Genomic DNA, 24931 nt, shown 5'->3' on the forward strand with positions numbered 1-24931 from the left:
AAAATTTCTTCATTTTCATTGTTTGTTGACACACTAGATGGCGCTCATTACTAATCATAATTATAAATTCTATAATTTGTACGAAAATAATTTTTTTTTAGGCAAATTATATTTTTATATTTCTTTCATAAATTTTGTATTGTCGCGTACTGAATTAAGTAGATAATTATTTGCTTAACATTTACAACAATACGTTCCTTTTTTTGTATATCCCGCATATATCCGGGAGGCAGAGGAAACCTGACGCTCTGAGCACTTGGTCGTTGTCGGCAACGACAGAGAAACGAAATAAAACGAAATAATTATTTCTATCATTTATTCATAGTATTTTACACAATACAATGTCTACCGTTACACAAAATGTCCGTGATAGATCAATTGGGACAAAAATCAGTAAAAAAAACCTAAAGAAATGCAATCAAAAGTCATCAACAGTCATACTTGTGTTGTCCAAACAACCAACATAAATGGAAAAGGAAATACCTAATACTACCTAATAGTACAATGCATTATAAAGACAGAAATATAATACTGTCTGGTCGTGGGTTCAATTTCCGTTTGATGGATAAATTCAATTCAACAAAAAATCATGTCAAAACAGGTTTTGTAAATTTTTTAATATATTTTTTTTATTCCATAATGTATCTAAATTGTTAAAACTTAACTAATTGTTATAATATTAGGTTCTTTCTGCCTACCTGTCAAATTATTTACTTTGCATGTTACCAAATAATAAAAATTATTAAACAAAATAATAATATAGCATTAAGTTTACAGACAACACATTGTATTTCTCATACATCTAGACCATTAAAACATCTATGACAGTCAAATATCAGAAAACCGACTCACAAAATGTTATATATCACTACATTTTTATTACAATCAAGAACGATGAGGAATCTCACTTCTGACATCAATTTTAACAATGTTTTTCCTTGTAACTATTACAGTATAATTAAATTTTTACTAAAAAAAAAACAAACTGTCAATTTCAATCGGATCCCATTATCGAAACCTAACCAAACATTCACCAAACTATCCTTGAATTGTATCCTTTAAAATAAAAAAAGAATTGAGTTATTCGTCTATTTATCGCGCACATACCTAATGCAAATTTAAGACATGTGATTTCTCATAGATACCATTGTCAGAAATGGACCAAAAAAAATGGGACCACATGGGAAGCACTACCTTTCAAAAAAATAATCAAATCGGTTCACCCAGTCAAAAGTTATGAGGTAACAAAAAAAAATTGTCGAATTGGTATCCTCCTTTTCTCGACGAAGTCAGTTAAAAAATAATAATACAGTCGTTTTAAAATATCAAATTAAATACGATTGAATTAGTCATTTACTGTACTTCCAATTTACTAAATGTCAAAAATTAAAGTTGAATGAAGTACTTTTAACGTGAAAAAAAAAATAAACATTAGATAAATTGTACAATACATGAATTCTTTATATATTTAGACATTAATATATTTATAGTTTTTAAAAAATAGAATACCCTTATATATTATTATGTACATAAATCAGATTAGACACTATCAACAGTCAAAAGTTGAAATCTAAATATTTTGTTTATCCACAGTGAAATTTACAATTCTTTAAATTACATATTTAATTTCACACATTTCTTAATACTAAAAATGTCTACAGTCTACCAATTATATAATAGAAAATGCAACAAATAATTTTCAAAAAGTTTTATTTCATATAATATTTTAAACTACAGAAATAGGCTCATGATTTCTATCATTAAAAATAAAAAATATTTAATATAATTAAATAATACATGCCAATTATAATTAAAAATATGAACATTTCAAACATTCAAAACATTAAGCTGCTGACATTTATTTAATACAATTATTTCAATTAAATTTAGAAAATCACATAAAAAAAATCAATATACTTAAAATAATAAAAAAACACCAATTTATTTTTAACACAATACATAATACCATAGTTTAGGCCAAAAATATTCTTATTAGTAATAATTTTATTTATTTCTTATAATCAATAAATCAGTAATTTTCTTAATCTTATTAGAATTAATTCTAAATGAGACCATTTACATTCTTATGTAATAAGTTATTTTCTTGTTTAACGCAAAATTTGTATTTTGTACCTTTGAATTGAAAAGTTCTAGGGGAAAATTAGAAAATAATAACAAGATGTTATTAATAAATATTATATTTCATTCCTAACATTATAGCTTCCACAGATAAAAAATAAAATAAAAAAAAAGTCTAAAATACTGGAATACTTCTATTTACCACACATTGAAATATGTTATATTTATAAGAATACACATATTTTACAAGGAATTTATTCTAAATACTGACATTTATTCTAATTGTAACTTGACTTTGTTTCCTTAATTTTTTTTTAAACACTACAATTTAGACAAATTTTTACACAATATTCATCACATCTAAATTAAAGTACACAAACAGAAATACATAAAAAAATAGACATAACTCATGAACCTGTAAATCTTATATTATTTCAAATTCCCTCAAATTCAATATATAACATGAGATTAATTATTATAATCACATTTACCTTACAATCTATATTTTATGTAATCTATACTAAATAATCTGTGAAAAAAAAGATAAAAATATGATATTATCTATATCAGTCATTTAAATTAATGCAAATGACAAATCCATAAAAAAAATGCAAAAAAAAGTATATAAGCGTAATGGTTTTATTTATAGGCTAAGATCCAAAAATAAAGTATAAAAAGCATGAAATAGAAAGATACTTATTCAATAATTAGTAATAGCCCTTATAATTATAATTTACATACACTAAAAATATTTTTATTTAATTTGTAGGTTGAAAAACAAAATTTCTTAAACAATTTAAAATTTGACAAAAAACTATTCAATTATTTATTTAATAAACAGAAAGACAGTACAAAATGCAGAAAAAGAATAAGTTTCTTTGGACAAGTTACAATTGTATGTATTGAATTTATTTATTATATATACAAGGTTAAGGTTGTATTTAAGTTAATTTATGTTTGTTTTTCATTTTGTCTTTTAGTTAATTAATTTCAATTATGGTGTAATAAAGTGTTAAAATAAAATAAAATAAATAAATAAGGTTAGTTCTGATAATTTATATATTTTTTTAAAGAAGTTCTCTCGATTATTCCAATAATTTTTGAAAAAAAGACTGAAAATGCAGAGTTACATACAGTAACAACAGTAGATACAGTATTTTTTTCATATTGATCATAAGTATTGACTTGATGTTCAACATTATACATATTTTCATTCTCTTTTGATTTCCTATATTAAACTTTATATTAGAATTTTCACAATTTATTAACTTGATCTTCTAATGTATAGTTTCTCACAATTTCAATGAATGTTGTTTAATATTTCAAAAATTACAATTTTTTATGATCAAATATTAGTCTTAGTAATATTATTCATTTTATGAGTGAGTCATATAAAATCAAATGTAGTTTGAAATGTATATCATTCTCAAAATAAAAAAAATAATGAAAGATAGAATATATATTAGTATGTCTTGAAAATTATATTATATTAGTATTTGCCACCAAAGTATAACATATAATAATAACCAGTTTGATTTCATATGACTGAAATAACTAACAATTTTCCTTTCCTTTTTAGTGATAAATCACTTAAAATTCACACTTCACTTAAAGTGTCACTTGTCACCTTCCACACTTCACTTACACTTAAATCTAACACTTTAAAGCGTCAAGCACTCACATGTGTCAATATTCACGTATAATGAGCACTTTTCTAAAGTCCCAGGATCATTCGGGCTCCGTATACATAAATGAGAACTTATCGTGACTGGTTGGGACAAGTACCTTAGCTTCGATCAAAGACTGTACGACCCACGTGGTAGAAACCAGTGGAATGTTATCTTGATTCGCCTTATTTTGAACCTCATGAGGGCAATCCCATTCGGTGACTAGGGCTAGAGCTCCGGACATGTTGAGATCTTCCTCGTTCACGACACGGGTATTAGCACCGGCTAATGTGCATACTCGTTCCCAAAATTTGACAAAAGTGTCTTGATCGCCGCATATTAAAATTGTTTTGTCTTTGAAAAATGTTGGGTTGCGTTTGCCAAAGGCTGGTTTCTGAAATTTTATTAAAATTGCTTGAAATAAAGTTATAAAATAATTAAGTTGCGTTGCGTTACAATGCTTAGTTATATTTATAGTAGCACATCTAGTATTTTTTTTAACTTCACGCTTTATCCCGCATATAGAAGGGTAGGCAGAAAACACTTAGTGTTATTACCCACCATTATCTAGGCACTACAAAATTTGCGAAACATCAAGATGTTTTAAAGTTGCAGAACTCAACGCTGCGTTTTGTCTTATAAGAACCGCGTTTACAATATAAACTAGTAAAATTTTCAATTTAATAAGAAAACTTACCCAATTAATAAAACATTTCTTTATAATCGACCATCCGGACGGCAATAAATAAGAATCGACGTCCATCTGTCTGTCGTTTATACAACTCATTATGACCCAAGCGTGAGATACGGATTTAATATCCGCGGCTAAACACTGTATGTATTTCGCTGTTAAACACGGCCGCGGAGCTATTAGTTTGCACGCTGAGTATTTGTTCTTTGGTAGATCGTCGAAGTGACTGAAAATGAAAAAAAATATTTTTTTTTGACTGTCTAAAATATTGGAACTGAGTGGCGGAACTCAACGCCGCGCTGTACTAATAGATATAGTGAAAATATTGTCGGTAATTTTTTTGATAATTGATTTCAACAAAGTCTGGGATAGTAACAGTTACATAAAAAAATATTTACAAGATAGTTATTCATTCCAGAAACGTAACACGAGACATTTGTTTTCAACGCTAAAATTCGCGGAAGACTCCGCGCTGTGTTCCTAGGGGGGTACACATACACATAGTAACAGTTACTGTCTTCATAGGATGAATGCGTAACCTAACGCTGTGCTTTATTTTATAAGTTTATAAAAAGATTCTTAACGTATATATACTTCTACCACCAGCCTCCAGCTGATCCTCCAGCCATTCCTTGTTGAAGAGTTGATCACTGAACTCTAACTAATAGTTCTCGGTGTCTGTCTGAGCGATTATTGAACACAATTATAAACACTTTTCACTTACATCCATGGTCACAAAAATCCAAAATCTGCCATGCCCTCATCGTCGGCGTAACTACACGCCGTTTAGTAGCCTTAAAAACAATCTTTACCTATAAACACTACCACCGCCTGCCTCCAGCTGTTCCTTCAGCCGTTCCTTGTTAAAGGGTCGATCGCTGAACACTAAATCTTCGGTGTCTGTTCCAGCCATAGTCGAAGTAGCTTCGCTATCCTCTTCTGATGAATAGTGGCGTGTTTCTTGACACTGGAAATTAAGGTATTTTTTTTAGTTTCACGTTGTATCCCTCACATATTAGGTAGGCAGAGGGAACCTAGGAATCGAGTGTTAAGACACTCTATTCTTAATAGGACACTTTCATTTACTTACTTTCCGTCGGATTCTAGCCTATTCTGCTACATTTGGGATACAGCGTGATAACAAAAAATTAAAAGATGGACAGTGTTAAAATAAAATATATATTTTCTTTTTCTTCAGCTTCCCTCTGTATCAGGATACATGTGCGTACCGGCAGGGGGAGCCTAGAGTTAGGACACTCTGCTCCTCACCTTTTGCCGAAATCTATAAGCTTTGTGTGTTAAGTGGCAGAACTCAAAGCCGCTCTTTGCCTCGACCCCAGAACAAAGAAATAAAAAAAATAAATTTCATTTCTTCGTTTGGGGATTAAAACCATAAACTGTCATGGTTACAGTCACACACTATTGCCCCTGCGCCATGAGTGAACTCCATTTAGTTTTAAAATTAAATAGTAATTTAAAAAAACCAAATACAACCACAAAAACAAACCTTCTCACTAGAATTCTTGGGTCTCGGTGGCTCAGTGCAAGTCAGCAAGAAGCACATTCCGGAGAATATCTTGCTATCAGGTGGAGGTATTGGCCCAAGTGTTGATACAGTGTCTTCGTCGTTCTCAAATTTGGTTAGCTTTGAGTTCTTCTTGCCTATGTTCTGTTTCGCTGCTCCTTTTAATTGTAGAGGGCCGGCTGAAAGAAGTATAAATATAATTGATTAAATTTTTCAATTTATGATGATGTCCTTCACGCTGTATCCCGCACGTAACAGGATAGGCACACACAGAGGATAAGAGAGGGAACCTAGTGTTAACACTTCTTTTTGGGAATTCTGGAGAGATTCATTTCCCACAACCAGTCGCATTTACAGTCACAAAGTTTCAAATATAAAACTCTTTCGGATTATCTGTCAGATGTGGAGTATCCACCATCATTCATCTATTTTTTGTGTGAGGTTTTAGCTCTCTGTGTGTATATGTGTTTGTGTGTGTGGGTATGTGTGGGTACCTTTGACGCCATCCACCTTGCGCGGCGTGCGCTGCACTTCGGGCTCGACGCCCGCCACGTCCTCGAGGCGCACGGGCGGCGCGGGGTTGCTGCTCTCGCTGAGCTCGCTACTCTCGCTCGCAAGGCGCTTGCGGGCAGCCGGTACTGGCGTGCTTTTTGTTTTTAAACCTATTATATTTGTATTATTTATATTACTATTTTGTTCTTCGCTCTGTATACAGTGTATTGACGGGTAGGCAAAGGGAACCTTGTGTTAGGACATTTCGTTCCCCACGGATCGCCTTATTTACCAGACCAGTTACCAGACCGATACATATGACAATATTCCATTTCCCTAAAGGAGCGGCACAGTGTTTGTTGTAGGTGACGATGGTTATGAGTTCAATCTCAGGGGAATAAATTCTATTAATTTTTGCCCTCTAGTAAAGTATATACGACGTTGAGTTTTGCCACTCAATATTAATATGTAGGATACAATGTAAAAGTAAAAAAAATAATTAAATCTATCTTCTTGGTTTTCAAAATTATTATAAATGTAGTATGGATATTTAGCATGATATACATGCACATATTTAGTATATGTATATTATTTATAGTATATGTAACTATATTTACTTTAAAATATATACATATATTGTCCAAATATATTACTTTTATATAAGCTATCATTTTATTTTTAAAATAAATCTCCAATCTAATTTACATTCAAAAAATACATACATTATTGAAAGTTGTTTCAATATTTTTGGTGCAACTTCAGTTTCATTTAACTATGATAAGCATAACCAAGTTTTTTTCAATAAAATAAAGATTTTGGTGTCTAGGCAAAGCGCAGCGTTGAGTTCTGCCACTTAACGCCAGAATTCGGTATAGTGTGGGGAACAGAGTATCTTATAGCACTAGGTTCCCTCGGCCTACCCTGCTGAGTGCCAGATGTATCCGGCGTGAAGGAAATCATTATAAATTGAAGCTGAATTATTTTTTTAATTTTAAAGATTTTATTCAAATTATGAAAAAAAAAAAGAAAAAATTACCAGAAGTAGATGCTTTAGGGCTCGGAGACGCAACACGTTTTCTAGCGCTGGAATTCACTTTATCCCTGCTTCGAGCGCTGCGAGGACCCTGAAATTAAATGAAGCCTTAGAACCTTAAAGGGAAGTGAGAGGAAACGTAAAAAAAATGTTTCAAATACTAAGATTGTGAAAATAGACAAATCATTTGTTTCAAAAAACTAAGACTTACTACTCAGATCTAAGTTCTTCATTCTATTCAAAAAGTGATTACTCTAGTACTGTTAATTTTTTTCTATACTCTACTTAGATCTAAGAGGAGAGAATAATCACTCGCCTGTATAATATTATCAAGGTCCAGCTCCCGGTGGTGTCGTCGTCGCGGCGTGGACGGCGCGGTAGGAGAACGGGATCTGACAAACTCCTTTATAGACCGCGCCTGGTCCTCTGTGAGGTACAACTCGCTGGCCGTCACCAGGACCAGGGCGTCTCTGTGGGATTTATGTATGGATTTATATTTCCAAATAACAAGGTCAAGACACTCTCTTCCCCGCTTTCTGTCTGACTTTTAAAAAATGCGTCGAATAGTGGAACTCAACGTCGCGTTGTTTGTTACCAGAGCGATAAAATAAAAAATATTCATTTTTCCAAGTGGAAATAGAACACGTATCTTTGAGATTTCACCAAATTCCTAGCTAAAATGGTATATAATATAAGAATGATTTTATCTTGGTATATAATATTTATCATGTTGTAATTTTTCTAAATAAATGATCACTAGGAGGTGTTAACAACATATTAAGAGTAAGAGCTAATTTTAGCAAAATATCTGAACAAAATAATTAAAAACTTACCTATCAGTAGTACAACGATAAGTAATAGTACCGTTGGAATTCTCTTCAATGCCCAAAACCAAGCCTGGTTCATAATTCTGCTCATCATCGACCATCGCGTAAACCGACTGCCCTTGCAAAGGTAACTTCTTCATATCCCCAAATATTATAAAATCATCCAAAATCACTTTACTTTGCCCATCGTCGAATTTAATAAGATACTTGTTGGGTTCGGTGATTTCTAAAACTTTTCCGGAATAGTATCTTTTATCTACCCATTTGGCTAAAACCACTGTGTCTGGTGCGAATCCTGGGTATTCAGGCTTGACCACCACCTTTTCTACCGGTGTGGCTGGTCTTGGCGAAGTCGGTCGACGTTTTTGTTTCAATTTCGTTACCGATTTCGGCGTCCCCACTAAAGCTGATAACGGTTTCTCTTCCTTAGGTGACATATTTCCACTATCACCGTCGGATGGAATCATTTCGGGTGAATTCATGCCATGCATGTATTCAGCTTCTTCAATAGTTGTGGGCAGTATTGCACGTTTCGTTTTCCCAGCTATGGGCCTACGACCGCGTACTCGACTCTTTTTGAGTGAGCTTTTCGGTGTAACCTTATCACACTTATTAACTTCTTCGGGACTTGCGTTGCCATTGCTAAAACCACTTTCGTTTGACACCTGAACACCTACGGATATTTTATCTTCGTTCAGCGATCGATCCGTCGTTGACGTATCCCGCATATGAGAGAATATGTCTTGGAGTTTCTTCATCAACGCCTCGTATCCCTTTACTGTAGTCGACGGATTCGACATAGACTTCCTAGGTGGCTGTGGGACTACGAAGGCCCCATCACTAGTGCGGTTACTCGAAGTTGACGACAAGCTGACAGTTGACGCGAATGATGATCGACTAGGTAAATGGACCATCCCAACACTAGCTACACTCGATGGTGAGGAGCTCATAGACACATCGCCCAGGTACGGATCAATAGTGAATCTTTTGGAAATCCTCTGATATTCTTTGCACATATCCATGCCAACATCGCTGTCTGTTCGAACTACGTATAACGATAAAAACTCACAGTCCTCGTTCTGAGCCACGTGGATATCAAAAACGGGCAATTGCGGCGTGTTCATTGGTAACGAATGCCCATTTTGCAAGGGCGATATGGTAGACGGCGTGGCTGTATTGCTAGTCCGGAAGGACTCGTGTTTGCTTCTATTCCCTTTATTACTGATAAGTTTCCGCATATCCGGTGTAATATTAGAGTTATGCTTGTCGCTGTCTTCAGTTGGAGTAGAAGATTTTCCGTTGGATAATTTTGAGATCAACTTAGAAGCCATACTTGGCACGTGCTCAGGACTGTCCAGACCGATAGAGCAAATACTGTCCGTACTTTCTTGGTCAGTGTGCTTTTCCTTTGACTTCTGTGGTGTTGGAATCGATATATCAATTTCTGAAATATATCCTTCAGTTTTTGCTTTATCAACTTTATCAATGTCGATAACCTCCATTTTATCCTTGATAACGGCTGGATCACTATCATAGTTCCGCTCTTTCTTATCACTCTCCTCTTCAGACGGAGATAGCGCTAGGTGGAAATTTTGCGAGTCGTTCAACCCTTCCGTACTTTCCTCCATTATCGTATCAGGAATTTTCGGCGCTTGCATTTCCGACACAAATTCGACGCTTGGCCTTGGGTTCGATTTAATAACGTCATTATCTTCAACTGGTTTCTCTTTGGCCATATCTAGTTTCAACCTTGGTGTTTTACGACCTTTGGTTATATCGACGCTTGCAGATCGCGATTTGGGTGTCTTTGGTGTTTTTGGCGTATTTTCTACACTATTGCTTCGCTTCAATTTTCTTGGACTAGATCGTACTGGGGTCCGAACACGAGATGTAGATGGCAATTCAACTTCTAATTTCCGTTTCGCAACACTAGTTATCGCGCATACTTCATCATCTAAAGTCTGAGACGAAACGGCTACTTCTTCATTGACCAAATCCAATTTTAGTACTTTAGCATTGCTATCTGAGAGTTCTTCAGATAGTTTTCTTTTGGCATGTATTATTTGGGGGTCTTCTGTAAAATGGATTATAGAAATAATTAGATCTCAGTTAAGCACAAAAAACATAAAAACTATTATTATAATAGTATTTAGCTTCACTTACCTCTTGCTTCTGCTTCTGCAGAATTGGTATCAATCTGTTGATAAAAATAATAAACATTCATTATAATGAATTACTATAACTTCAAAATTATTTAAACATAGCATAATGCTATTTATTTTCTCTGATGACCCACATATCACTTGTGTTGTTTCACTGCAACACAATATTTTTACTTTCATATTTTTATATTTTTCTAACATACCTCAATATTTTCTTCAGTTAATTTAGGTTCTACTTCTGGTTCATAAACTGGACTATCAGGGAAGAGATTTTGGGAAGTATCCTTGACATCTTCAGAAGTAGTGTCAGGAGTGGCTTGTAAATCCCTTCCTAATACAAAAGTTAACTTTTCATTAATACAATAACACTTAGTAAAAATTAATAAAACATTCTGTACAAACATACATACATAGCTTCACTCTTTATCCCTAGCGGGGTAGTCAGAGATACTTTAGATTAAAAAAAACTTACTTAAAATTACTAAAATGATTTTCCCTTTAGTTTCATATTTAATTCCATATAAAGAAAGATAGAACGAAGGAACCTAGTTTTAAGACCCTTTATTTATTTATTTTTTCAGCTTTATTTTTTGCTTGCCAGTACGAGGAAATTTATATTGTTTCCGCATGTAGTAGGATAGGCAAAGGGAGCAAAGAGAGTTAAGACATTTCACTCTCCACTTTACACCGACTTCTGGAGATTTAGTGTGTTGAATAGCTGCTCTCCACGCCTACAACTACTAACCAATGCCTCAACACCACAGTACAAAAATGAAAACATTGAATATTTGCATGAAACCCACAGCCTATTTACAGTAAAACACTTGGATCCCTGCATCACAACTGTCCTCCTCTATATTTTTATATATTTTTTTATGCTTCTGGGGCTACTAAAATTATGTTTCATTATTGTAATTACAATTATTTATAATATATGACTAAGTTTTTTTTCTATTTCTTAATGATTGATTGATTTCTCGATATATGGCGTTTCGAGCGTGCCAGTTGAGCACAATTCATTTCGCCAATGTCATTCTATTTCTTATCTATTTTTTATACTAGGTTTGACATGTGGTTCTGCCAAATACAAATTATTTGTAGTTATGTATTTATTTAAACACATTTTAAGTATGAAAGGTAACTGTGACCACAAGTTCAAACAAAACCACTAACAAGATAATAAGCCCTATAGTCTCACTCAATAAAAATACTATTAAATACCAAAAGAACTGTTCAATTTTAAATATAATATTAGTATAGTTATTATAATTCCAATACAATTTTTGCTTAGTCTATATCAGTCTACCTAGACTTGTGTCAATAATTTTAATGTGTAATATAAATTATTCTTTTTAAATATTGATTTGAGGTTATTGAAAATTTCTTACAACAATGAATGGTCTCATAAAGATATTATTAATTCAAAAATTATACAATCTCAATTATATGTATTATTCATGCTAAAATTAGAAATATTTATAAATGTTGAAAAAGATGTCTTTACTACATTTGTCATCATTATCAAAGGTGTAAAAAATGTTTGTATTGCAGAATAAGAATTAAATCAATAATGTACTTTCATACACAGAAAACTTTATCATCAAAACTATAAACATTTATTCATTCACCAGTATAAGGAGACATTAAAATATAAGCCTTATTAACTGACAATAAGACACAGTTTCATTTAATCTTAATTTTTTATGTAAAATAAATAAGCGAAATAAGATAATATTACAAAAAATTCAGCACATAATGCCAAAATGTCAGTTGTATAATCGTTGTTCAGTACTCCATTTCAGATTTACACACTTATTGATATTTGGGTTCGTTATAATGCGACTGAATTAAAATGCAATTGGAATGACAATCCACTTCGCGACCGAAATCGTGATATTAAGAAATAAAAATGATAGAATAGATGAATTAATGCGGAATTTCTATATTCTTAAACGCTTAATATATATGATATTGAGTTTTATAAAGAATGTTCGTCATTTATACTTAAATACGATGGTGTCAGTATAACATGTCATACTTGTCAACTTTGTCGGTTTACACAAACTATACAGAATTACATTGGAAAAAATATTGTTGAAATATTGTATTCACCTGGCTCTGCTTTCGAAGATGCATTATCAATTGCCTTTTCGCAACTGTCTTCCATTTTTTTATAATTACTTCACTTTATTTTATTGAAAACTGGCGCGTTTTAGCTAAGAAACATCTGTCACTTGAACACAGTAAAAATTATAATAATTTCCATAAGTCAGACTACAGTATAGAAGCAATATAAGTAGTTAAGTATATAATAAGATAAATCACATCAGAAAGTTAAAAAAATAATTTATAAAGTCGTAATTTAATAATTTTAGCAAAAAGCGAGCGATGCACGGCCGCTTGTTGATTTGGCCAGTGTTGCCAAACCTAAAAAAATATTAGATTGACAATACTAAAATATCGTTTAAATCTTATTATTTATTTTTTACCTACGTCAAAGTAAGACTTATTATAATATAAAAATGTTCATATGAAACACTTTACTAATGCAGAAAATAATTTTAACTAGTATGTTAAATACTATGACAAATAATTCAATTTCAAATTATTTTCCTAATTTCGAGATTATTTAATATTTTTTATGGGAAAGTAAGACCTAGAACTAAACTTATTAACATTTAGCATTGGTAGGAATAGACAGCGTGTATTTTTTAGTAGCAGTAGGAATATATAGCAACTACTTAACTATTTACATTTTACATACAATTTAATGTTGCCAGCTTAGGTGTATGAAACACATAAAATGATGTTGATTTTATTGGCATAATATAGATGATTTATTTAGACTGACAGGTTTGTATGTGGCAATATTAATTGTTATACATTATCTCTATATATAATAAAACAGTAAAAATATTTTGTCTGTACATTTAGTATTTTTGACTGAAATGGATAGAGGTCTGTCTGTTTGTTTGTCTGTCTGTATGTATAGTCACGCTAATCTCCGAAAGTACTGAACCGATTTACTTCAAACTTTCACTAATTGCTTTGTTTTAACTCAACTTAACATCTAAAGTCTGTTTCATCAAAATCGGTTCACTTAAAAAAGTTATCGGCATTTGAATGAAATCAATCATATCTATACTTATTCTTATAACAAATCTGTATTTGTTTGTGAAACATCTGTATTTTTAACCGACTTTCAAATCAAGGAGGAGGTTCTCAATTAAATATTTTCGAATCGATATTCGATTCATTTATTCGACTAATTATTTGGGATTCGATTTCGATATTGGATTATTCGATTCTATTTGGATATTTTTTGTAATATGCAATCATTACAGTTATTTTACAAAGAATATTATAAATCCTTACCCATGTAGCTCAAGCGGGCGAAGCCGCTGACAAGCCGCTAGTCTATACATATAATAGAATTATAACTGATCAGTGTACATGGACTGTACATGGAAGATATATGAGAAAAACTTTATTCGTCATTGTATTAGAGCCGAAAATTCTACCTGCTAATTCTAGCTGGCAAATTTCATAATTCTAGTTCAATCGGAAGTACCTTATTATATTATTCCCTTGATAAGCGTCGATATATACGCTATTTTGCGATACGGTATTTTGCGATACAAACGGCCATATCTCTTTTTAAAATACAGAACAAAAGTAATAGTAATAGAGCCTTTTATTACTTATTTTATAAGTATCGTTCGTACATCACTACATACATTTAATATAAAATAATTTGATATTCACCAGATGTACCTAATAAATTGTAAAGGTATCTTGTTAATAAAAACTCTGTAAGTGCCTAAGAATATAAAATGGCCTCTCGTTTAGCCATCTCGTAATAAATTCTTACAATTAACAGGAGGAAAAAGCTTCTTTTCTTAAGAGCATTGAGAGTTAATTAAAGTATTCACTTAATTTATACTAACAGTAAACAACTTCACATAAATAAACTGTTTAGTTCAGTCCATTGCTCTTTTAATAAGTTTTTTTTAATTAACGAAAATTTTAGACTTTGAAAGGCTTTGATCATCTTATAGAAAAAAAAAACAACTTAAATGAACTTAATTTATTTGGATTTTTTTTCATGTTTAATTATATTAATGTGATTTTTTAAATGAAGTAGTTTTGTAAATTATTATAATTTAGGTACTTAGATACATTAGTCCTCCTCGCTGCTGAATTTTTCACATTTTTCTATAAAATTTAGGTTTACACAAACGCGGCTTTGCTCATATAAATTATTATTATTTTATAGCCGAAAGCAAGCAATTTATAGAAGATCTATACCTATATAAATTGTAGCCTTTGTGTTATTCTAATGTATAAGGTATAAGTAGATATTATTTACTGTAGAATCTCCTCTAAGTGGTGCTTTTAAAGTGCAAGTGAAGTGAAAAGAAACAAATAATTATCTATCCAAATTCTATGAACAAATATTATGAATAATACTATTCATTAATATTAACAACAAAAAGGCAATAAAAAAAACTAAATATATCTATCTACCCGCAAAATCCAACACAATGTACGGCTCAGGGATTTTTGTTTTCGGAACTAAAATATTCGAAGAGCCGGATCCAGACGCCATTTCTTGCTTGCCGCTCGAGCTCTCTTGGAAAATATTCTCGTGAGTTCCATTCTTATGTATAATTTACAAACACTTTCGTATTTTGAGTAATGCGATTAGTGCACGTGTTGTTTATCATTTATTTATAAAGTGAAGTGACAAGTGTAGCTACTTTATATTACTTTTCTTTTTTATCTTTATCTATGCTAGATGTGAGGCTAGTTGTCGCGCAGGGCTAAGTGTGTGTGATTGTAAACGTGGTAGGTTGCGGGTTTGATTCTCACTCGAGGAAATGAAATATTTGATATAGTCATTTCTTCACTCTCTCACACAATGCCTTCAGAATTTCTCGGAAAGCGGGGAACAGAAGAAAGGGGGGAACTTAATGGGAATGGAGTATTTTCATACTAGGTTTCCAGGTTCCCCCTACGTACTTTTCATTACCACTATAATAAATGAAAAGTCGATTGTAATTGCTAGTTTAAATTGCATAAAATACATATTACAAGTTTCAAATTAGAACTTTTATATTCAAATGTTCATATAAGTACCTACTTAGAAAAACACTAACAGGTATTAATTAATTTTATTATAATATGATATGCAAAATACCTAGAAAAATCAACAAAAGGAAGTGGCAACGAAGCACGTATAAAATAAATAATTTAATATATTTTTATTATTTGCATAATAGATATTTCTCCATATAATTACATAAGAGTTATTGAATTTTAATAGCTTGTGTTATTTATTGATATCTCTTCGTACATATAGGTTATCCTTTATTGCATACATTGCGGATAACTAATTGTAATAAGAGGAGAATTAATTGCAATAATAATAATAATAAATTTAGTGCCTTTATATCTAGTTATTGAGGCCGTCATAGTGCAGGGGCACAAGAGTGTAACTGTAACGCGACGGTTGTGGGTTCGAATCCCACTCGAGGAAATGTCGAAAAATTCGGCGGGAAGTGGGACTGCCTATCCTGCTATATGCGGGATACAGCGTGAAGATGACTATTATAGTTTAAAGCTTTTACATATATATTTATAACGGGATTTAATTTATTCAAAATTACAAAATTGAAAGGTATTTAGACAAGGTGTCCCTTCGAAACGCAACTCGAGCCCATAAAGTATGGAAAAGAATGATAATAGCGAATAGAACACTGAGGAGACGGTTAAACCATTTCGAGTTAGTTTTGAAATACGGTTCGGAGAAAAGGGTGGAATTTCATAAGAGAAACAAGAGAATTGCAAAAAAAAAGAAGTTAAGAAATTATTTGCCAGTTGGAGATAGCACCGTTGGTAAGTTATTTAAAAAGTTGTTTCATTATTAATAAAGTGAAATTGACTAAAATACTCTATTATTTTTTTTTTTATAATAGTCGTATATTATAATTTAAAGTGAAATATATTATCCCTCGTTTGGGTAGGCAGAGGGAACCTACTAATCGATGCATTACAATTCTTTCTAGTCTTTAATATTCGCTATAATATTATAATAATATATCAAAAATGTTAAAAATAACTAAAGTTATACTTATTACTTACAATATATGTATTTTTTTAGTTGAATCTAGAATAATAACTAGTGGTAACAAGAGAGCGGGTGAAAATTTCACAATTTGCGTAAAACGATACAAGCTATTTTGATTTATTATGAAGATACTATTACTTTATGACAGCAATAAATGTATGTATGTATTTTTATTATAGGTAGGCTAACAAATTATCTAGTACTATTAATATTTTATTTTTATGGTAAAAATACCTCCATATTAGTTCTCATTATGATTTAAATATAAAATTTTATGTAACAGAATTTGATTTTTATTGTCATTCATCTTCGGGATCAGGTTAGAAGTGTGGAGAAAGTAGAGAGCCAAAGTATAGGTATACATACGTACTTTAAAAAAACATTCATTAGTATCTAATACTTACTTCTATCTTCAAATATTGTGTTGAGTGGTGGAATTCAACGCAGCCTTATTACCAGAGAAATGAAATTATAAATATTTATTCCCTTGAGTGGAAGTGCAGTCGGACGCTTGTATCTCTGCGAAACGACGCTTATCCGCTACGTCACGGACCCCAAATCTACCTCGAATGAATGTGTTGCGTATGCGGTCAGACCACGTTACGCCTCAGCATCTTCACAGCATCATCTTCATTCATCACCTCAGCATCTTCATTTCCGTGACGTGAAGCTCCTGAGTGTGCCGAGATAGTGCTGGCCAACATTCGCTGCCGTATAAAAGAACCGGTCGGATGATGCTCTTGTATCAGCCCCTTAAGCTTGGGCGGTATTCTGCGGTCGCAGACCACACCAGTGACCATCTTTTATTTCTCTATTATTAAACCATAGAAAATACAAATTAATACGTTTAATAGTACTAATATAAAATAAACTGTAATGTAGTTCATACAAGGATGTTCATATATTCACATGTACCTAATGCCTGCTATAAAGCTGGTTTTGTTTACGTTGCGGTCTCGGTTGGGGATTGCTTTTAACGAAGTATGGTTGTGTTGAAATGATTTATTTCAGTTCAATTGGTTATATTTGAGGCTATCGTGGGAAGTGGCACGTCGTGTGCTGCAAACGTGACGCTTGTGGTTTCCATTGTCCTCCATTGATGGAAGGAATCCTTTTCATATGGCAGTTGGCAGTTGGCTCTGCTGCTGCAAGCTTATCTCGAAAATTCGGCGGAAAGTAAGGAACGGAGTGTTTTAACAATAAATTAGATAATCTACTTAGGGAATCTAATCTACAGAGGGCTGTCTACTCAGCTTTGGTATATAGATATTGTTTTTCTTATTTTTAAAATTATATTTTACCTGTGAAAGGCTAAAAATATTAATTCACACTCTAATGAAATTAATAGATTAATTAGATTCGCAATCAATAACCATTGACAAGCGTGAGTAATTGCCATTAATAATCTTCAAATAATTAAAAAATCTAGATGATGAAAAATTTGTAGCCATATATTTTATTTAATTTTTACGCGTCTTTTGCATATGGAAGTAATATAGTGTTCTGCGTTCTCCACTTTTTACTCGTATAAAGTTATTGTGATCATTGGTGGCAGAAACTTCGGTGTATTTAACCAAGGCAATAAAAAAATCTTTTAAGGGCTCCGTACAAAACATTAAGCTGAAATTAATATCAAATATTTAATTCAAGTCTTTAGTTCCTTGGAGTATAGAAAAAAAATCATAATATTTGATTATGTGGGAATGTTTTTCATATTTATTTCAGCTTCATAATTTTACGTAATCCTAATAAAGAAATTCTTGACTCACATACAGACAGACATACTGACAACAAAGAGAGAAGAGGACGAAAAGATAGGATAAGGATTCTTATTTTCTCTTTTGACGTACGCAACCCTAAAAATATAAAAGCTATGCAAATAACCATACATATATATATATATAGATTCGTCCGTCCGTCCGTCCATTTCATACGTACCACATTTGATATATGAACGCCACGCGGCGCTACGCATATCGCATATCGTGCGGAAACTGAAATGGGACAATGTGTCCGCTCTAACGCGACGCGGTTATATTGTTTCATGAAATCCTTTTTGTTTTTTGAAAAGTTTTTTAAAAGAATAAAATATAGATATTGTGTTTTTTTTTCGTTTAATTTATTTTGTTAAAGCAGATGTAGTGATTTATTAATTTTTGTTTTAAATATTTGTTTTTAGAGCTTTTATGGAGTTTTTTTACCTGGTTATTTGTAAAATCATGGTAAAAATTAGATATCGTGATAAATATAAAGAACTTACCTCTCGGCAGCACTCTGAGATCTCAATTACGCTTAATTGACGTATTGGTATACCTACACCTAGACATTTCATAGCGCAGGGATACAAAGTGTGACTGTAAAATCGAGTGGTTGTGAGTTTGATTCCTACTCGAGGAGATGTAATATTTATTTAAATGTATATTTTATATTTCTTCGGGCTGATGTACCGGCCAAGTGCAGCGTTGAAAATTCGGCGGAAAGTTGAGAACGGAGTGTGTTAACACTAGGTTCTCTCTGCCTATCCTGCTGTGCGCAGGATACAGCGTGAAGCTGATTTGATTTTTGATACACCTAGATGTATACGTTTTTGTATTGGATTAATTAAAAGTTCTTTTTTAAATTTTATCTTCACACTGTAGGTATAACACATATAACAAATTATGGAAATGGAACCTAATGTGAAACTCCCCTGAATCCTTTTCAGTTAAGAGACTATACCAAAATAAATAGGTATACATTATCTATGTAAATATTTATTAATCTATAATAGTGATGTGCCAATTTTCTCCACAGATTAACAACAAACATCTATTAAGTATAACACAATATAATAATTGAAATACGCGAACGTTAACGCACAAGTATTACAGTATATTACTACAATAATATGAATATTTAACAAGTTAATTGTATTTAGTACAACACTAAATGTGAGTTACGGTTGTGTTTGAATTTGATTATTTTGATGTTTATTATAATTATATGCATGTACTTAAGTGTAAATTAATTATTAAAGAAGTAATAAAATTTCCTAGTAAATTTTGTTTTATTATAATAAAAAAATATTGTATGAAATATTTAATAATTTCATTTCTTCGCTGGGATTGAGGCAGAGTGCGGAGTTTAGTTCCGCCACTTAATACGTAATGCCGACGGAATTCGGCGAAAAAGGAGGACGGGAGTGTCTTAACTCTTAACAGGGGAACCTAGTCCCCCTCTGCCTACCATGCTTTGTGCAGGTTAGAGCGCGACGCTAAAAAAAGTATCTGTGTCAGTGACTGTAAGCGTGACGGTGGTGGGTTTCTGGGAACAGGGCGAAGCCCGCTGAAGTGTTGAGTTTTGTCACTCTACACGCAATGTCTCGAAAATTCGGCTGAATGTTGGGAATGGAGTGAGTCAATGTGGAACGGAATACCCTGAGGGAGGGTGAGGGATGCAACATGAAACTAATAGGAACACACTGTACCGAAAATGATTAAAAAATCGGGAACGTGGGGATCGAAGTGTTTTAGCACTAAATCTAGAATAAAGAAAAAAAAGAACTTCGTTAAAAAAACTTTTATAGAAGAAATATTGTTCCATCCTTATAAAAAACAATTTTTGTGTCCAGTTTTGTTTTTGCATTGGTGCTGCTATTAGTGATTCTCTTTTGTACAATGCTTCAGCTTGTCCATATAAAAGGTAAAAGTGAAAAAACGTTTTGTTAGCGATTTATTTGCTTTTCAGAAGAATTCTTTATGACGTGTTCGTAGGAAAAACTAAAAACTTTTCTTAGAAAAATGAGTGCGCCTTCCTGTTAAAATAGCAACTAGACTATACATTTACTGGAAATACATTTTTCGTGAAATATATGAAAATATTTCAATTCACTGTGTAAAAAATTGAAAATTCAGTCTCGTAGTTCCATTTTAACTATTTAAAGCGTAGTAAGGGCATGCGTAAGAGGTAAATACGAGACAAAAAAAATAAAAATTATACATACCTACAGCTTCACGCTGTATCCCGCACGGAGCAGGGTAAGTAGAGGGCTAATGTTAAGGAATATCTTAACATTAGGTTCCTCAATTTTCCACCGAATTTGGAACCTTTGTAGGCCTTTCGAAACGTCTTCTTTATTTCAAAACGTGTAAGTAAGATCACACGAGATACGTATAATATCACAAACCAGGTCAAGATCTATCAAAATCCTTTCTTATGTTCAGCTTCGAGATGGTGTCAAATTGACGCATCCGGTGCCTTTGTCATCCCCCGGAAGTGCACTTACAGCCTGATGCCCACTAAAAATATCATTCCGCTTCTTTTAGGCACTTGCCTCGAGTGTTTTAAGACATTTTTGGATTTTCTAGTTCACGTTTATAAAGAGTAAATTTTAGAAAAGATACAGAAAAACAAAGAGTTAATTGAACGTTAAAATAATTGCACAGTGTTGCCAGTGAATCTGTATGTTTCAAAATAAAATATGAAATTCATTTCCTTGAACGAACCCCACGTTTATTGACAAAAGCTACGAAGCCAACTGCATCTTACTTTATTCAAAGCATTCTTTGTAGAAATTAAGGATATTGAAGTCTTCGATCGACAATTTTTATTTTAAAAAATATTAGATAAAAAACATTATGTAAAGTGAAAATGTAATCTAATAATAATTGTGTCAAAAATCTAATTTCCCAAGGTTGGTATTTAAAAATTTTTTCCCAATATATTCAGCTACACGCTGTATCCCGCACACAGCAGGGTAGGCAGAGAGAACCTAGCATTAATAAACTCCATTCTCCACTTTCTGCCAAATTCTGGAGGCATTGCGTGTTGAGTGGCAGAACTCAACGCCGTGCTTTGCCTCGACACCAGAGCTAAGGAATGGAAATATAAACATAAATAAATATTTCAGTTTTTCGAGTGGGGATCGAACCCACAACCGTCGAATTACAGTCACACCCTTGTGCCGCTGCGCCACGAGAACTCAAATATATAGTACTAGCGTATTGCGTAAATATTGTCACAATATAATTTCCGCGTGCATTTTTAAAGTGATAGTAAAATAAGACAAGGAACGTCTTTCCGCTTGATTTATAAGTTCCTTTGTATCGCGGCGCATATGGCGCGAAAACTGACAAATTGCTGGACAGATAAATAATGATAACTCGGTGGAATGTTTTACGTAAGACCTTTTTACACGGTCTTGGCGAATGCGCTTACATTTGAAAGATCGTTTTGTTTTCACGCATTTTTCTGTTATAATTTTTATTGTTTGAGAACAGAGAATAATAGTTATATTTAAGTAATGTTTTTTTTAATATGGTCTATTTATTTTTTGACTTTAGTTGACTTGTAACTATGTATTTATGTTATACTTACTTACTTACTAAAAACTATATTAAATGTTCACAAACTCTGTATGTACTTCGTTGTCATAGTCCTATTTTTTTATTTGATATTCACTTAAAAAAAACTGTAGCTCGAATATATGAATATGGACTAAGTATTTAATTTAAACATTCTCGGTGGAACAGTAGGTACTTTAAACAATCCCTAATAATATATTGCTTGCACACTCCAGATATTTTATAGAATGCCAAAGTTATACAGATTGCCAGTAACATATACATTGCGATCATTAATTATTTTTAACGTTGTATTTTATTTATATTTTTTGTGCAATAAAGTACTTATTCGTATTTATTATTATTTATTGTTCCTTCTACCTACCTTACTACTCGGGAAAAACGCGAGAAGCTACTCATTAAAGGATACTTGTTATATTGTCTAACACAAACAATACAAAATGTACCATGAGTAAGTATACTATATTTCTTTTTCAACCCAAATTGGAATCGAACCCACCACCTGTCTGTCTAGTCTCACGCTTGTGCCACTGAGCTACGACTGGCCTAACCAGGATATATTATTCAAAACGCAAAAATTCTTACGCCTGAACGTAAAATACACGCAAGATATATTTTTCAACGCCACGAGATATGCGAGAGACGCCGCCGATGAATTCCCATTTGAAACGGCACCCGTCTCGGAATCTCAAATACCTTATCAAATATTTTAAACACTATAATATTTATTCGTACGTGAAATATTATGATTGGTTGCAGATCGATATTGTTTTATTTTACGTAGGTTTTCCAGGTTTTCCAGGTTTTGGGTTTTCTATCTCAAAAGGCAAAAACGAAAGCCTTATAGGATTTCTTTGTTGTTAGTCTTTTCGTCTGTTAAAAGTATTTGTTTCGAGATTGCTTGGATCTTGGAAGTAGTTTTGAAGGTAGAAGAAATATTTTGGTTTAACAACTTTCGTACTTGAAGCAATCAATAAGTCGATGTGCTAATATTTAATATGAAAAACCCATCTTTTTATTCGAATTATTTATTTTCATCTTACAGATTATAAAATATATTATACTGAAATATGCATAACATTATTTAAAAATAAAATAATCTATTATTAATACTAAAAAGCCTAAGCATAAATGTTTATATCGTAGTGTAATGCGTGTCCTCGGTCGCTTTTCATGCGTATATTGACGAAGGAGTATCCCAGACCTCCTGAAGTAACGTTAGCAGAGGCCCCAGAATTGGTTAAGTCGTAGACGAGGATTCCCTGTAATATAAAAATAAATATAATTTTATAAGTAAAGTTACTACTGGTCTTCTTTGGTATTCGCAATAATAATTTGTCAATTTAAACCAGTACTTCTTGAGATTACCACATTCAACCCAAAAACCACTTCGACATCTTAATTATAGATAATAGATAGATAGATAACTCGAGCCTGTCATTCGATCCATATATATTACCATATATTCGAGATATAAATATTTATTATATGACCCGTATTTTAGGCTCGACTGTTAAGGAAAAATGTTTATATTTTCTTTGCTCTGGGCTTGTTTGCCAAAATGAGCTAGATATCTAATATGAGATATGTGTGTTTAGGCAAAAACGGAGAACGGAGAAATCTTCTGCAAAACTCTCGTAAAAAAGATTTTATATATTTGTTTATTAGAAATATTGGCAAACATCGTCGTATTGCATTTCAAATTACGCCACTTAGCCAACCGTACGTTGTCGTCCAAACCAAATGCTAAATTTCAGCTTCACCGATCGGGAATAACTGGTTTAAAATTCAAATACAAGATTTGACCTACATTCGGTAACAAGTGAAGATTGTAAAATATACAAAAAAAATCAAGAAACAAATAAAATATGATTATTATTTATGTATACGTTTTTTTTGTATTTTACTTGCCTAGAAAAAGTCTAGTTATAAATTGCCTAGTATACTAATAGCCATTAAGAAATACAATATCAATGACCAAATTGGAGTATAAAGTCCTTTAGGATATCAGTTAAAATGTGGATTACTTGCGTTTAAAGAAAAACTTTCAACTCAATATCGAAACGTGTTGAGTGGTGGAATTCAACGCCTCCTTTTATTTTCTGACATACCAAGAAAATGAAAATTAATTAATTCCCCCTAAGAATCGAATATAATATAACGTCGTTATTTAAGCACAATGATTTGATAAATGTTAAATGATAACTTGTTCTCTTTTTTTTTTAAAAAAATAATTTTATAAAGAACAAATCTTTGTTCTCGGGAGATCAGAGAAATTTGCCACTATAATAACTAAACATTATCTAAAACGAAAAAATAATATTACTTGAATAGCCTTTCCATATCCAATCGTAGGTGGCAGCACATATGTGATATTTTCGACGCGTTTCCTAAACATATTGGCACTAAATTTAGCATCTTTATGGTACACTAGTTTCCCAAAAGTGCTGGAACCGTAGAAAGTATGGGTGCACTCAACCAACACTACAGCTGCTACCAAAACGGACAGACAGACGTAGAATTTCATTTTTAATTATATATAATAAAAACTAGAACTAACTACTACTACTAGCCTTACTGAATGGTAAGTGTTTCCTCACTCAGCCTTATATTCTATTTGTTATCATGTAGTGACCGCGTCAATAATTGCTCTTTGATGACGATTTTCTATTGCGGTTGTTATCAGAACTGATGTGAAACATTTTGATAATGTTATTCATATATACATTAGTCATTTTACTTTGAAATTAAGATTAAATTTAATATTTAATGTTCCATTAGGTACTTATTTCGTTTTTATAGTCGGGTAAAACCACTTTTTGAAAAAACCTACTAGCCCTTCTTTTTTTGGGAAATAGATGCCCTTCTTATATGGATAACCCCCCACTGTAAAAGTAATTACTAAAAAGGACCGATTCCTGCAGTGTTGAATAGACTTCTATATTGTGTAAACGAAAAATATTATTTATGAGGTCCAGTGTCT

General features: G+C 32.2%; 3 protein-coding genes across 5 annotated transcripts; 1 reads left to right on the forward strand and 2 right to left on the reverse strand.

Annotated features, from left to right (window-relative positions):
* Positions 1–304: 304 nt before the first annotated feature.
* On the reverse strand, positions 305–12892 carry LOC146539638 (uncharacterized). Of its 2 annotated transcripts, XM_085208224.1 has the most exons (11): positions 12589–12892; positions 10680–10807; positions 10478–10511; positions 8321–10388; positions 7804–7957; positions 7491–7578; positions 6457–6624; positions 5945–6141; positions 5250–5404; positions 4444–4663; positions 305–4140 (listed from the first exon to the last, which is right to left on the reverse strand). In XM_085208224.1, exons 1-11 carry the CDS (start codon positions 12641–12643, stop codon positions 3808–3810), a joined length of 3600 nt encoding a protein of 1199 aa, XP_085064350.1. In that variant the 5' UTR covers positions 12644–12892; the 3' UTR covers positions 305–3807. The 2 variants fall into 2 exon arrangements, with proteins under 2 accessions (XP_085064350.1, XP_085064351.1); XM_085208225.1 differs by lacking the exon at positions 6457–6624.
* A 1947-nt stretch (positions 12893–14839) lies between these two features.
* Positions 14840–19611, forward strand: LOC146539639 (uncharacterized). 2 transcript variants are annotated; one of them, XM_085184945.1, is made up of 4 exons: positions 14840–15124; positions 16157–16374; positions 16640–16762; positions 19400–19611. In XM_085184945.1, exons 1-3 carry the CDS (start codon positions 15021–15023, stop codon positions 16720–16722), a joined length of 405 nt encoding a protein of 134 aa, XP_085041071.1. In that variant the 5' UTR covers positions 14840–15020; the 3' UTR covers positions 16723–16762; positions 19400–19611. The 2 variants fall into 2 exon arrangements, with proteins under 2 accessions (XP_085041071.1, XP_085041070.1); XM_085184944.1 differs by lacking the exon at positions 19400–19611 and having other exon boundaries at positions 14846–15124; positions 16640–16908.
* A 3352-nt stretch (positions 19612–22963) lies between these two features.
* Positions 22964–24543, reverse strand: LOC146539640 (uncharacterized). The gene is made up of 2 exons (XM_085208419.1): positions 24275–24543; positions 22964–23210 (listed from the first exon to the last, which is right to left on the reverse strand). The coding sequence occupies exons 1-2, from the start codon at positions 24473–24475 to the stop codon at positions 23070–23072; spliced, it is 342 nt and encodes a 113-aa protein (XP_085064545.1). The 5' UTR covers positions 24476–24543; the 3' UTR covers positions 22964–23069.
* Positions 24544–24931: the final 388 nt, after the last annotated feature.

The sequence above is a fragment of the Heliconius melpomene genome, chromosome 4 (assembly GCF_056956725.1).
Source record: "Heliconius melpomene rosina isolate 202511_hmr_F chromosome 4, ASM5695672v1, whole genome shotgun sequence".
Lineage (NCBI taxonomy): Eukaryota > Metazoa > Arthropoda > Insecta > Lepidoptera > Nymphalidae > Heliconius > Heliconius melpomene.